The sequence below is a fragment of the Electrophorus electricus genome, chromosome 4, assembly GCF_013358815.1.
Source record: "Electrophorus electricus isolate fEleEle1 chromosome 4, fEleEle1.pri, whole genome shotgun sequence".
Classification (NCBI taxonomy): domain Eukaryota; kingdom Metazoa; phylum Chordata; class Actinopteri; order Gymnotiformes; family Gymnotidae; genus Electrophorus; species Electrophorus electricus.
The window spans coordinates 31,633,913-31,646,721 of record NC_049538.1 but is presented as its reverse complement, the minus strand read 5'-3'; the positions used below and the strand labels follow the sequence as shown (position 1 = coordinate 31,646,721).

The window sequence follows — 12,809 nt, the reverse complement described above, 5'->3', positions numbered from 1 at the left end:
CCCAGGCCCACACACACACACACCGACCCAGGCCCACGCACACACACACACACACCGACCCAGGCCCACGCACACACACACACACACCGACCCAGGCCCACGCACACACACACACACCGACCCAGGGCCCACGCACACACACACACACACCGACCCAGGCCCACGCACACACACACACACACCGACCCAGGCCCACGCACACACACACACACACCGACCCAGCCCACGCACACACACCGACCCAGGCCCACGCACACACACACACACCGACCCAGGCCCACGCACACACACACACACCGACCCAGGCCCACGCACACACACACACACCGACCCAGGCCCACACACACACACACACACACCGACCCAGGCCCACGCACACACACACACACCGACCCAGGCCCACGCACACACACACACACCGACCAGGCCCACACACACACACACCGACCCAGGCCCACGCACACACACACACCGACCCAGGCCCACACACACACACACCGACCCAGGCCCACACACACACACACCGACCCAGGCCCACACACACACACCGACCCAGGCCCACACACACACACACCGACCCAGGCCCACGCACACACCGACCCAGGCCCACGCACACACACACACACACCGACCCAGGCCCACGCACACACACACACACCGACCCAGGCCCACGCACGCACACACACACACACACCGACCCAGGCCCACGCACACACACACACACCGACCCAGGCCCACGCACACACACACACCGACCCAGGCCCACGCACACACACACACCGACCCAGGCCCACGCACACACACACACACCGACCCAGGCCCACGCACACACACACCGACCCAGGCCCACGCACACACACACACACACACACACACACACCGACCCAGGCCCACGCACACACACACACCGACCCAGGCCCACGCACACACACACACACCGACCCAGGCCCACGCACACACACACCGACCCAGGCCCACGCACACACACACCGACCCAGGCCCACGCACACACACACCGACCCAGGCCCACGCACACACACACCGACCCAGGCCCACGCACACACACACCCTCACACACACACACACCGACCCAGGCCCACGCACACACACACACCGACCCAGGCCCACGCACACACACACACCGACCCAGGCCCACGCACACACACACCCTCACACACACACACACCGACCCAGGCCCACGCACACACACACACCGACCCAGGCCCACGCACACACACACACCCGTTTCCTTTTACATGGTTCAGCTGTGTTCACCTGTTTCTCGTCTTTGCTCATGTTCTTCCGGGTCTCCACTCTCTCTCTGTGCATGGCGTGGATCTCTCCAAAGTCACATTTATTCAGGTCAGTGATCAGCACCCGCTCCTCCTCTGTCATCTCCTGCAAGTGCACACGCACACGCTCCATCCATTACTGCTTCTGACCCAACATCACCTTTAACATGCACATCATAACACCCAAGTTGCTAGCCTCTTCTAGCAAGGCAAAATTACCCAGTGAACCCTGCCCTGCATGTGCATCAGTGTCTGCAGAAAAATCCCCAAATTGATACTGCTGAAGGATGTGGCTGCGACCTCTGCTTCATAACACCAGGGGCTAATGGGGGCCATAACAGCACCTGGAGCTGTGGGCCTAATTTCCACCACCAGGGAGCAGCAGAGAGATGACCTGTTTCACCTGTAATGATCGCTCTGCCCCCAGAGCATAGGACATTGCGAGAAGCCCAGAGAGAGGTCTGTGCAGCAGGGAGGGCCACGACCCCAGCGGCTGCCACGCTAGTTTCTCTCCTGATTGTTTTAATACGTATTCTAAAGTTTCCATTTCCCCCCCTCTTGTGTTAAATGTCACCCTAAAAGCAGATCACTGTAATCTCCCCTCCTGGGGTTGGCGTCACAGGCCCTCATACAAGCAATTTCAGCTCGACTCTTTCAAAGGCGCGACCCCCATTCACCTCCGGCAGCTGCCCACTCTGAAGGGCCCTCATGTGGGCATGCGTCCTCAACGAGGCAGCCGCTCTGGGCCAGCCGGGTAGATACCAGCGGGAAGCAGACAGAGAAAGACTACAAACTCTCTGGCTTTTTGCCATTTCTCTCTCAAACACACACACACACACACACACACCATGAATCAACTACCCCAACATCATTCCAGCATGAAATGTTTCTGAATAAATCTAATTCTTTACCTGCAATCACATCTGACTCCAGCCACTCCACCTTTGACTCAAGCACACAGAGCAGTAGATGCTGCTGTTACAGATCAGACCCCCCCTGCCCCCCACCAACACACAAACAGGGCTTGTACAGCCACATGTCCTTGCTACATTTCATTATAAGAAGCGGGCCTTTATAATGGGAGCTAATTTCCATTAGCACTGGAGCCCTCCACACACACGCTGCTCCCTTCTCTCACGGGATCATCCGTTTAACCTCCCACCTCCTCATTACTGTCTGCCTGACACCCACCTCACATGCTCAGTGCTGCAGAAACGCAGTCATGCGCGGAAATGCATGGAATTCATTAGCACTCGCATCAGTCCCATGACACGGACTTACCTTTAACGAGAAACTAAACGAAAAGTTAGAACCAAAAAAAAGGACAATAGCAGCAATATTTCACACGAGTAGGGGGGTATGGCAGTGAGGATCAACAATCAGCAAGGGGAGATATGAACGAGGAACAGAGCTGTATGTCACACACACACCGCGAGGCCTGCACCCATCTCACGCCACATCACTCTGCACCTCATCCTCCTGCTCCGAGAGTGACAGCTGGGCGGTGGGCGGAGACTGTGCTCAGTGAGGCGAGGCGAGGCTTCCGTGTTATAATAAAACAGTTAAATTGGATTTGTTCGTATGTGGGGAGCGAGTTGTCTGGATTAGCATATCAATGCCTTTACACAAATCGTATTTTCAAGAGCATTGAGCACTAAGCAGCACGAAATTAATTCTGCATGATGGGCTGTAGGCCCTGCTGGGGTGTGGAGAGCACAGGCCGTTCCTGGAAGCCCCACCCGCACCCATGAATTATACATCAGTCACCAGTGCGCAGACAGCCTCACGTCTGACAGGACAAAGCACCAGCACTGCCGTCAAGTCCAAAAGAATCTATTTAAACTGATAAAAATTACTCAGCGAAGAAAGAGGGGGAGACATTTCAGACCCAAAAAGTTTAATAATCGCCCCGCACCTCTTCCACTGACGGCACGCAGACAATGAGATGAATAGGAAGTGTGAAAGCATGAAAGGTGATCCAGGACTTGGCTTCACCCCCACAGCGCTATTGTAGACCTTCTCCTCACTGCTATTCAGTTTGTTGCTTTAGACGTCGCAGGACTTATTTTACCAAAAGCACAATAGGACCCTGGAGAGATTCACCTCCTGTTTTAGTCCAAATGTCAGAGCTTTTAAGAGAAAATGTTTTCATTTGTGGAACACAGCCTTCCCCTGGCCATTCCTCAGCAGACTGGGCTGTGGGGGTGGACAGCTGCTCACCAGGAAGGCCAGTTCTTAATGAAGAATGACCAAACCCTCAAGGAACTAAAACAACAGATGAAGTGTTGAAGTGTTTATACTACAAGTATGAGAGTAAAGCATAACACAGGCTGGTATAAATGACAAACACACACTCTGATACAGGAGTGTGTGAGTGAGTGTGTGTGTGTGTGTGTGTGTGTGTGTGTGTGTGTGTGTGTGTGTGTGTGTGTGTGTGAGAGAGTGTGTGTGTGTGTGTGTTTACTGCCTGGGGTTGAGGCCACCAGAGGGTGTTACTATACATTCCGCACCAGTGAGGTGTGGCATCTCCACTAACCTTCCTCCAGTCCCGGAAGAAATTGTTTCGGAAAACCTCTTTAGTGGTGTACTCGTGGTCCAGCATCTGTGCAAAAAACAGGGCCACCTCCTCAGCAGCAAGACCAAGCTTCACAGGTTTCCCTACACACACACACACACACACACACACACACACACACACACACACACACACACACACACACCACCAGGGTTGACAAAGTGGTCCAGTAATCCAGATCTATTCTCTAGCAGCATGGTTCAGTCTGACTCTAGATGCTGTGAAAACTCTGGAGGAAACAAGAACTTCAGAGACATAGCAAACACACAGAAATCTGATCTTATTTGAAGGAGCTGGATAAGAGCGATTCCCCATTCACTTACACACAAATCAACTTCAGTTCAAATGCACTAAAATAAACGACTTGAAAACCTGTTCTGTCTGTTTGTTTATTCTTTTTTTGGTTTGCTTTTGACTAAACAATCTGCACTATTCCCACAGCAGGGACACGGTAGTGGGAGGCGACTACATGCCAGCCTCTCTCTCGTTGGTCAAGAAGCCAATCGGTGATGTCAGAGTCCACGCAGGATTCATGCTCACGACGATTCAGGTGGTAAGCGGAGTTCTTGAGGCCTGGCAGACGAACTGCACACCACACAGGCCAGGGAGAGCCGGTCAGCTCCACTCAACCACACTGCTGACAACTACAATCGGAGCTCCATCTAAAAACTCAAAAGTCCAAATGTTTTCTGAGGGTGGATTTCACAAACAAGACAGATGGGTCATGTCCTCTGATGCGGCCCCAGTTCTTGAAAGAAGGCTCAGTCCACACACAGGCAGAACTAGCCAGAGTCGGGCAGGAAAAAGATTAAAAGACACCCCCTGGATCTCTCCAAAGTCACGCTGACCCAGAACTGGGCATGGTGCCTGGCCGGATGGAGAGAAGGAGAGAGAAACATGGAGCAGCTCAGTGACGCCTGCTTGTAATCGTAGTACATCTTGACAGCATTCACAACACATTCTTCTCCAAATGTCCTGTTCCACCTCCCTCCCGATCAATTTCAGAGCTTCAAACCCAGTTCTGTCAGCTCTGCCATCATACAGAGGCAGTGAAACTCACGTACCATCGTAGTAGAGCTTCACATCATGGGGGAGGGGCTGATACTTGGGAGGAAAATACGGCCCTTTGTGTTCCAGAAACTTCCACTTGATGCCATCTTCATACTTATCCTCCTCCCACCTGGAGGACAGAGGACAGGTTTGGGCTTCACAGACAAGAAATAAAAGCTCCTCCCACACGAGGACATGTGCAGACAGGTTGCCATGGTTACCAGCGCCAACGCTGCTGCTCCTCCTCCTCCTGCTTCTTGATCTTGAGGGCCTTGGACGCCTCCACCTGCTCTCTTGTCCATTTCTTTGTGGGGATAGGATGGTGCGTCCCCTCTTCTTTCACTACGTTCTGAAAGACAAAAGACACCACCTGTGCTAATTCAGACAGACAATGCCAAAGCTTAATTGCTTCTATGGCCTGCTGGTCTCTTCTCAGGGCAGGTGCAAACGTTGCGCAGGCGTTTCCTCTACTGTGAAGCAGACATGCTTTAGGCCCAGATATCTGCAAATGCACCTCTACCTCAAGGATAACTATTCCCACTGCAGTCAGAGCTGTATGAAAAATGAGCATTATGAAAATGAGTATCTTTAAGTACCATCCAGTCCATGACCTTTCTTCACAACACGTAATCAAAGATTTCTGTGACTCTGATGAAAGCCTTTTCACTCAATTGAACCAAAAAAGTTGGCATGAATTACTACTAAAGTGAAGATTAGGGACCATTTATTTTGTGTTTTGTTAAGTGGACTACACATTGTGCTCCAGCTCCAGTGAATGTGTAATTGTTCAAATCAAGATCTCAAAGAATGGTCTGCAGACTATTGAGCAGAGATGTAATTTGACAAGCACATTTAGACAAAACCTTTGCACAAATCCAGATCTTCATTAGCCTGAATGACAAATGAAATTATACATGGTTTCCTACAGTGAACATACAAAGAATTTTAACAGATTTAACAGATTTTTTAAAGTCCGTTATCATCAGTTTTTTATGCTCCTGTCTCTATGGCCAACCCAATGCTACCCTGCTCAGCAGACACATCTCACCTTCTCTTTTCTGTCTGTCTTTCTCTTTTTCTTCCCCACACCAGTCTCTCCATCCCATTCTGGTGTCACCTTCTTCTTCTTATGCCTGTGGACCATTATGAAGAATAATTCTCACAAAAACCTGCAGACCCCTTGAATACTTCCATGTTCAGTTTCAACTATACACACAATTTTTAAAAGATTATGTCCTGTCCACACTTGTCGGGATATCTTTTAGAAATAAATGTTTGCCTCCATTTTCAAAAACATTCCTCCACACCATCAGGGTTTTTTTAAAATATCTTTACATGAAAAGGCAAACAACTCAAGCGGCTCCTTATCGATTCCCGTTCAAATGCAAGCTGAAGCAGTTCGCCCAAAAACTGGAGTGATGCTCCTGACATTTGAATATTTTCTTGCAAAAATAATTTCTTTCCCACCAGCTGCTAGTTTGAAAATGTATTATTTAAATAGGATTAAAGTTTGAGACCTATATTCAAAATGACCCTATTTCCCAGAAATGGTGCGCTACATAGCTAGTGTGTAAGCCATTCTGTAGTTAGTAGGGGTCTAAATCTGAGGCCAACGTGACCTGCTGGCCATATACACCAGTTTCCTATTAAAGTCTTCCAATGCACTGGAAACTGTATACTTTCACTACAGTACACTAATTATACACATTGTACACATTAAATGTTCACCCATAGTGGGCTGTTTTTTCATCTTTTAATCAGCCCCTTTCTGTAGCGTTACCTGACGATAATGCGCTTTGCTCCATACCCGTTAAAACTGCCCGTTGCCAACCTAGGTTCGCGCCATGAATCCGTTGCTAGGTTACCGGACGACGGTTCGTTTTAACGGTCGTCTGTGCATACCCTAGTTAGCGAGATGTTTCAGCGGCAGTAGTGAGTACCCGACTAAAACATACTAAACGACTATGTACATTTTACATGTACACTTCGCCGTTTTCTCCGCGAGTGCCCGTGTTATTTATCTAGCTAGTGAATGAGATGTATTTAGTGCTAGTTGTTAAAACCACGAGTCTAAGTTGCCATGACTACCGTTTAGCGCTAATGTTCACGGAAGCACTATGACTAGCTAAGCTAACCTAGCTGTCATACTCCTGTAATATTAATTAATGACACGTATACGTACTAAAGTTTTTCCTCAGCTAGTCTTAACACTCTCACACACACACACACAACACTAGCGTCATTCCTCCGACTGCTTGGTCTGTAGCCTAGCTTACTACGCTAATACACTCCCAGAATAGACCGTGTTTACAGCCTTAGCTTTTCAGTAATCATATTTATTAGGCCTGCAGGGTGAAACCATTAGCTAGAGTTCAAAAACACTTCTCTGCCACAAGACGTTAATGATCGGTTGCAGTTGAGCCCATAATCTCCACACCGGCTCATCCCCGCTCTGCTGCAGTTTAGATGAACGCACCTGTGTCCACACATACCCAACAATAACAGGTAACAACCCAGAAACTTCAAACCACCCGACCAGCTTTAATTAGCTGTGTAAACCCTCTCCTAACCTGTGTCACACAATGAAAACGAGGCACTTGGAAAATAGATCCATTCCTTCATGTTTGTTTATGCAAAAGAAAAACACACACACACACACAGGATGATCTGTAGTGTAGAAACATTTACAGTAATTAGCAGATGCTCTTGTCCAGAGTAAGTTACAATAGTGCTGTGTTGTCTACATAATAAGAGGACACAGAACGTTAGATGCACATAAATATAGCTGCTGCGTTTTGCCGATGGCACTTACAACAGCCATTTGAAGAGTTCATCACTTACAAAGAAAGTATTGTGGAGGAGGAAAGACCGTCTGTAGGCTCTCTCTTCCTCTTCCTGTCTATCGCCGCCTTCCCCGTCACAAAGTCCTCATCATCTGCCTCCTCTTTCAGCCTTAATTGAAACCTGGTAAATCAAAAGGCAGAGAGAGCCCAAGGAGAAGGATTAAGTACAAACATTTATTAAGGGTCCTTCACATTCTTACAAAGTACAAGACATTCATTGTCCAGTAGCAAGGACATAATTACACCAATTACACAATATTGCTTAATCACTACCCGTAATTATATAATTACAACAATTAGTCACCAGAATAGCTGGAGAAAAACAAGCTTCAATTGCAATGCAGCACACTTTATATAAAAACAGAGGTGACTGAACCTAATTAATTAGTTACCATAACAGCAACCTGTTCCATTCAACTCCAGATCTCCTTGCACAGAGCCTAATAAAGAAATACTTGGAGTTCCTCATTTTAACATTTGACCTCTTCCCTGAAAATCAGCCTCCCCCTGACAATCAGCAGCAGTCTGATTTACAAAAAGGTCCCTCTGATTGGACCACTTGGTGATTAAAGAGGGACCAATCACTGTTTTAGTAGACTAAGACAAATCCAGAATATCTAGTAGTCTAGACTTAAAATGAGAGATGACAAGAAAAAAAGAAAGAGAGCTAAAGGCATACAGAGACAGATACAGGCGTGTGGTTGGCACCCCTCCTCACTGCCAACACTGCTAATATCTTTAGAAAAGGAGGATTATTGCACCTCTTCTGACTTTTTTTTTTTTTTTTTCATCCAGGTTAAGAAATTAATTTTCCTAAAGACAGTCAGTATCGACGCAGACACTGCTCACAGTTCTGGACATTAAATCATCACAATTAATTTCTCTCAACTTCAAAGGGAAAAAAGGTGTGTCAGCATTGCTGAGTTTGTTGTAAGTCTACTCTGTGAGGAGTTGCAGGGTAGTGGAATAATGCTAGATGAAGACCAGGTCACAGCGAAGGTGACAGGATCTCAGTGATCTGGAGTACAAACATGACCAAGACAGAAGAGGACGCCATTCAGTACCTCACGTCATCAGCCATTTCCATGTCTGTGCTTTCTTCTTTAGGACTCTTAACCTGAATTGCAACAACACACACACAAACTACATTCTTAATAAGTAATGTGGTTAACCAAAACAGCAAACACACAGAAATAAAAGGGGCAAACAGTCATGTCTTTATGGGTACAAACTTACAAGACATGTTCTTGTAAATGTCAAAACAGATTTCTTTCAAACAGCTGTATTTATTCTTAAAGAGAACAGTGTCTGTTTATGCTATGAAACAGACAGCAGGTTCTCTGGTATCTTCAGCCCTTTCAGTGCAGCCCATGCAGAATTGTGTTAGTACTGAAATGAAAAAGGAGAGAAAAGACAAACCAGTTGTTTTCGTCATTCTTCAAACGTATTGAAACCGGGCTGACAGAAGTGGGCGTGTTCCGGGCTGCATGTTTGTATTTTTGTAAGTTTGTATTTTTGCTTTATGTATTATGACTAGATGAATGTGAAATGTGTCACTGATTTGGGACGCCTCTGCACCATATCATTCTTCTGTCTTTTCCAACACCATTTACCACACAACCATTATGACACTGGCAAGTTCAGATTTGTTGACAAGCAGGTTAATACTTGCTTCACGGGGCCTCAATCTCCCTGGCTTTGACAGTTAACTGAAGTGCACTAAAGCAACCCTTTGTAGGTCATGTCCTCATGTTTAAGGATTAATCCATGGTCACCACTGCATCGACAGAGTTTGGGGTATGCTGCTTTAAACTTAAAACAGACATAAGCAATGTTGACTTCACTTGGAGGAGTGGCTGGCTCAAGGCCGACAGCACAGTGAAGTGTGTGTGCGTGAATGAGTGTTACTGTGTACGTGTGCGCACGCTTGGGGACAGAGACAGAATGAAGGAAATTCAAATTCTTTCCACACGGACACATTACGCTTGATTATGGGTTGGCAGAACAGAGCCAGCAATATCTGACATCCTGCCCATTAAAGTAAAACCCAGAGCTGGAGCACGCAGGCTGGTACTGGACAGGACCACCATTTGGATCATATGAGGCCAGGCTGGCAAGACACTGCCCAACCGTATCATGTTCAAACAGCAAAAAGACATAGCTGGCAGGAGAAGACTAGATAACAGTACTCTAGTGTAAATGGCAAATCTGCAACACCTATACTGACAGCTCAGAATGTGCTTCTGACAAACAAGGCCATAGAATCAGTACTGAGCAAATGTAGCTTCTGTGCCATGTACTACGTCAGGGTGCAGCAACCCAAACCTCTGACCAGGCTCTCAGCACACCTCCACCTAAACCAGGTACTGAGTCATCCTGACTGTTTGGATCAGGTGTTAGTATAGACCAAAGGTGTGGAGAAAGGTTGCGTAAACAGCACCTCTAAGACCAAGACTAAAATACACTGCTGAAAGATCAAATTTGACAATGTGCATTCATATTATAACTAACTAGACCTCTAAGCTGAACTTGCAGCCACTGTCTCAGAGGGAAACGTCTGTCGGCAGCAAAAAAAAAAATTACCTCCTGCTGCTTCGACCCCTTCTGAGAATGTTCTGAGGCACTTCTGGCCTTTGCTGTCTTCTTGGGCTTCCCACTTCAACATGAGAGAGAGAATTAGAGAATTAAAGCTGAGCTGAAGAGGAGAAATAATTGTTAGTATACCAATGAGAGTGGAGAAGGAGCTGCATTTCCTGTCTTAGAACCCTTCTGCCTTCACTGCAGTATGTGAGGCGTGACAGCATGCCAGCAGACCTCGTAACAAGAGTCTGCCGTCAGAAACGCTTACAGGTGTCTATTCCTCTCCCTTTGTCTGATTAATTACAAGAGCTGGAGATGGATGGCTCTGTCTGCATTTGTCTGCCTATATAATGCATCAGATATCATGGTAAATTAATTTATTCATAAAAGAGATGGAACAGAAAGCTCAGGATAATGAATGCAAGCTCCCTCCCACTCACTTCACACTTGGTTAGATTAACGAGTGTGGGTGAAAATCATTTACTCAGGAGCTCAATTTGTCACCATCTTTCATCCAATACAGAAGGCATTTCCAGCTGAAGAAACATTGTTATTTATAATAACGCACAGCTGTTGTTTGTGATGCTGTTAACTACTGTATACCTTTAGTTGAATTACAAATGCTGAAAGGCATGGTACCAGGTCTGATCTTATCCAGGCTGGTTTTGTTCTCTCTTGGTGCATGACACCAAGTATTGTAATAGAGAAGCACAGGGGGATGGTAGATCCTATACAGTTAGGATTAGAAACAGATACATCCATCCAACCATCCATCCATCCTGTTCAAATGTAAACTACACACACGCACGCACGATTCAGCCCTTTCTCTCGCAGGAAGCTACCCAGGTGCTGGTGCAGTCTTTTGTGATCTCAAAGCTTGACTACTGCAACTCATTACTTGCTGGTCTTCCTCCAAGAGCCATCAGACCTCTTCAACTTGTCCACAATGCAGCAGCACGACTGGTCTTCAATCTTTCGAAGTTCACACACGTTACTCCGCTGCTGCGCTCCGTTTATTGGCTTCCAGTAGCTGCACGCATCAGATTTAAAACCTTGATGCTTGCCTACAAAGCCAAAAATGGACCAGCTCCTCCATACATGAGGTCAATGGTCAAAGCCCAATCCGTACCTCGAGTACTTCAAACCTCAAGTACGGCTCAGCTTGAAATACCATGCTTCAAGTCTTATGGAAGACAAGCATGGAGACTATTCTCTGTCCTGGCTCCTAGATGGTAGAATAACCTCCCGCTTGCTGTCCAGACAGCAGAGTCCCTTGCCGTCTTCAAATACAGACTGAAGACCCATCTATTTGTGGAATATTTAAATGACCACTGACCCTGCTCCCATGTTGACTGACTCTAGTAATTACTGTAGGGCATTTTTTATTGCACTGATTATTGTCCCTTATAGAGGTTATATGTGTTTCACACTTCTAGTCATCAGCACCGATTCCTGTATTTCTACAGTATTCTAGTTCATTTCGTATCTTGGACTCTAACCTACTATACTAGGATGCATCTATGAGGAAATGACAAAGCACTTTTGTAATTCACTATGGATAAAAGCTGCTAAATACTGTAAATGTAGTGTGTGTGTGTGTGTGTGTGTGTATAAACACATATACATACACACACCAACCAGATCCTATTCACCTGTAAACTGTATATACACTGCACATACCACTAGCATCAACTTGTTCTTCTTACCATCTGAACACCAAATGCACACACAGCTCATATGCCAAATGTCAGTTCTGTACTCTGTGCGTCTGACCAGCTCCTTTGAAATGGACTATTACTGTGTTGTGTGCACGGTCACGAGCACTCAAACTGAGCAATGAGCAAATCAAAGGCTTGTATAGGGATTTACTGATAGTGCTTAATGGGTAGTGGAGAGGTTTCCAGTTAGTGGGCTGGTCAGGCGTGGTACTCACAGGAGTGTGTGTCTGCTGTGAGGGCCATCACCCGCAACTGCTCCTACAGGGGTCACCTTCAGCCTTCCTCGTTTGGCCTGGTCAGCCATCACTCACAGCAGATGCCCGCTTAAATACAGATACAGCGCGCACACACACACACACAGTCACTCAATACAAACAGTCTGACAACAAACAGCATCTACATCAGAAATCAGACATAACACGTTAGACTCAAGGGCTAAAGGACATCACTCGCTATTAGCTAACAGGAGCCAGCGAGCTAAAATGCAGCTATACGCCAACACATCACCACACATCTTTACGTTTAAACAATTTAAACCAGGTGGGGAAAATATGAATACTGAAGGGGATCACTGAACATGACTGAAAACACACAATTCCTCACGAAACATCTCAAATTTAAACACGTCGGTGTCGACTAACGTTTGCCCGCCGCGCTACAGGGAACCACGGGACTGAAACGGCTCGCGTAACTGGCCGAAATGTTAACTAGCGCGCGCTCCCTAACGAAGCGCGTGTTCCTTAATGAAGCG

General features: G+C 46.9%; 1 protein-coding gene across 3 annotated transcripts in view; it reads right to left on the bottom strand.

Moving 5' to 3' along the window:
* zgc:173742 (DNA topoisomerase I, mitochondrial) overlaps positions 1-12,792 on the bottom strand; it is a 27,266-nt gene extending 14,474 nt beyond the window's left edge. The window contains exons 1-10 of one of the 3 annotated variants that reach the window (XM_035524980.1): positions 12,700-12,792; positions 12,274-12,381; positions 10,344-10,416; positions 8,825-8,877; positions 7,759-7,881; positions 5,966-6,050; positions 5,139-5,266; positions 4,932-5,047; positions 3,829-3,950; positions 1,276-1,398 (exon numbers count right to left, since the gene is read on the bottom strand). In XM_035524980.1, the coding sequence (XP_035380873.1) occupies positions 1,276-1,398; positions 3,829-3,950; positions 4,932-5,047; positions 5,139-5,266; positions 5,966-6,050; positions 7,759-7,881; positions 8,825-8,877; positions 10,344-10,416; positions 12,274-12,362 (912 nt within the window). In that variant the 5' untranslated portion in view covers positions 12,363-12,381; positions 12,700-12,792. Of the gene's footprint in view, positions 1-1,275; positions 1,399-3,828; positions 3,951-4,931; positions 5,048-5,138; positions 5,267-5,965; positions 6,051-7,758; positions 7,882-8,824; positions 8,878-10,343; positions 10,417-12,273; positions 12,617-12,651 lie in introns of those variants that run through there. The other 2 variants (XM_035524982.1, XM_035524981.1) reach the window with 2 other exon arrangements.
* Between the last annotated feature and the right edge of the window lie 17 nt (positions 12,793-12,809).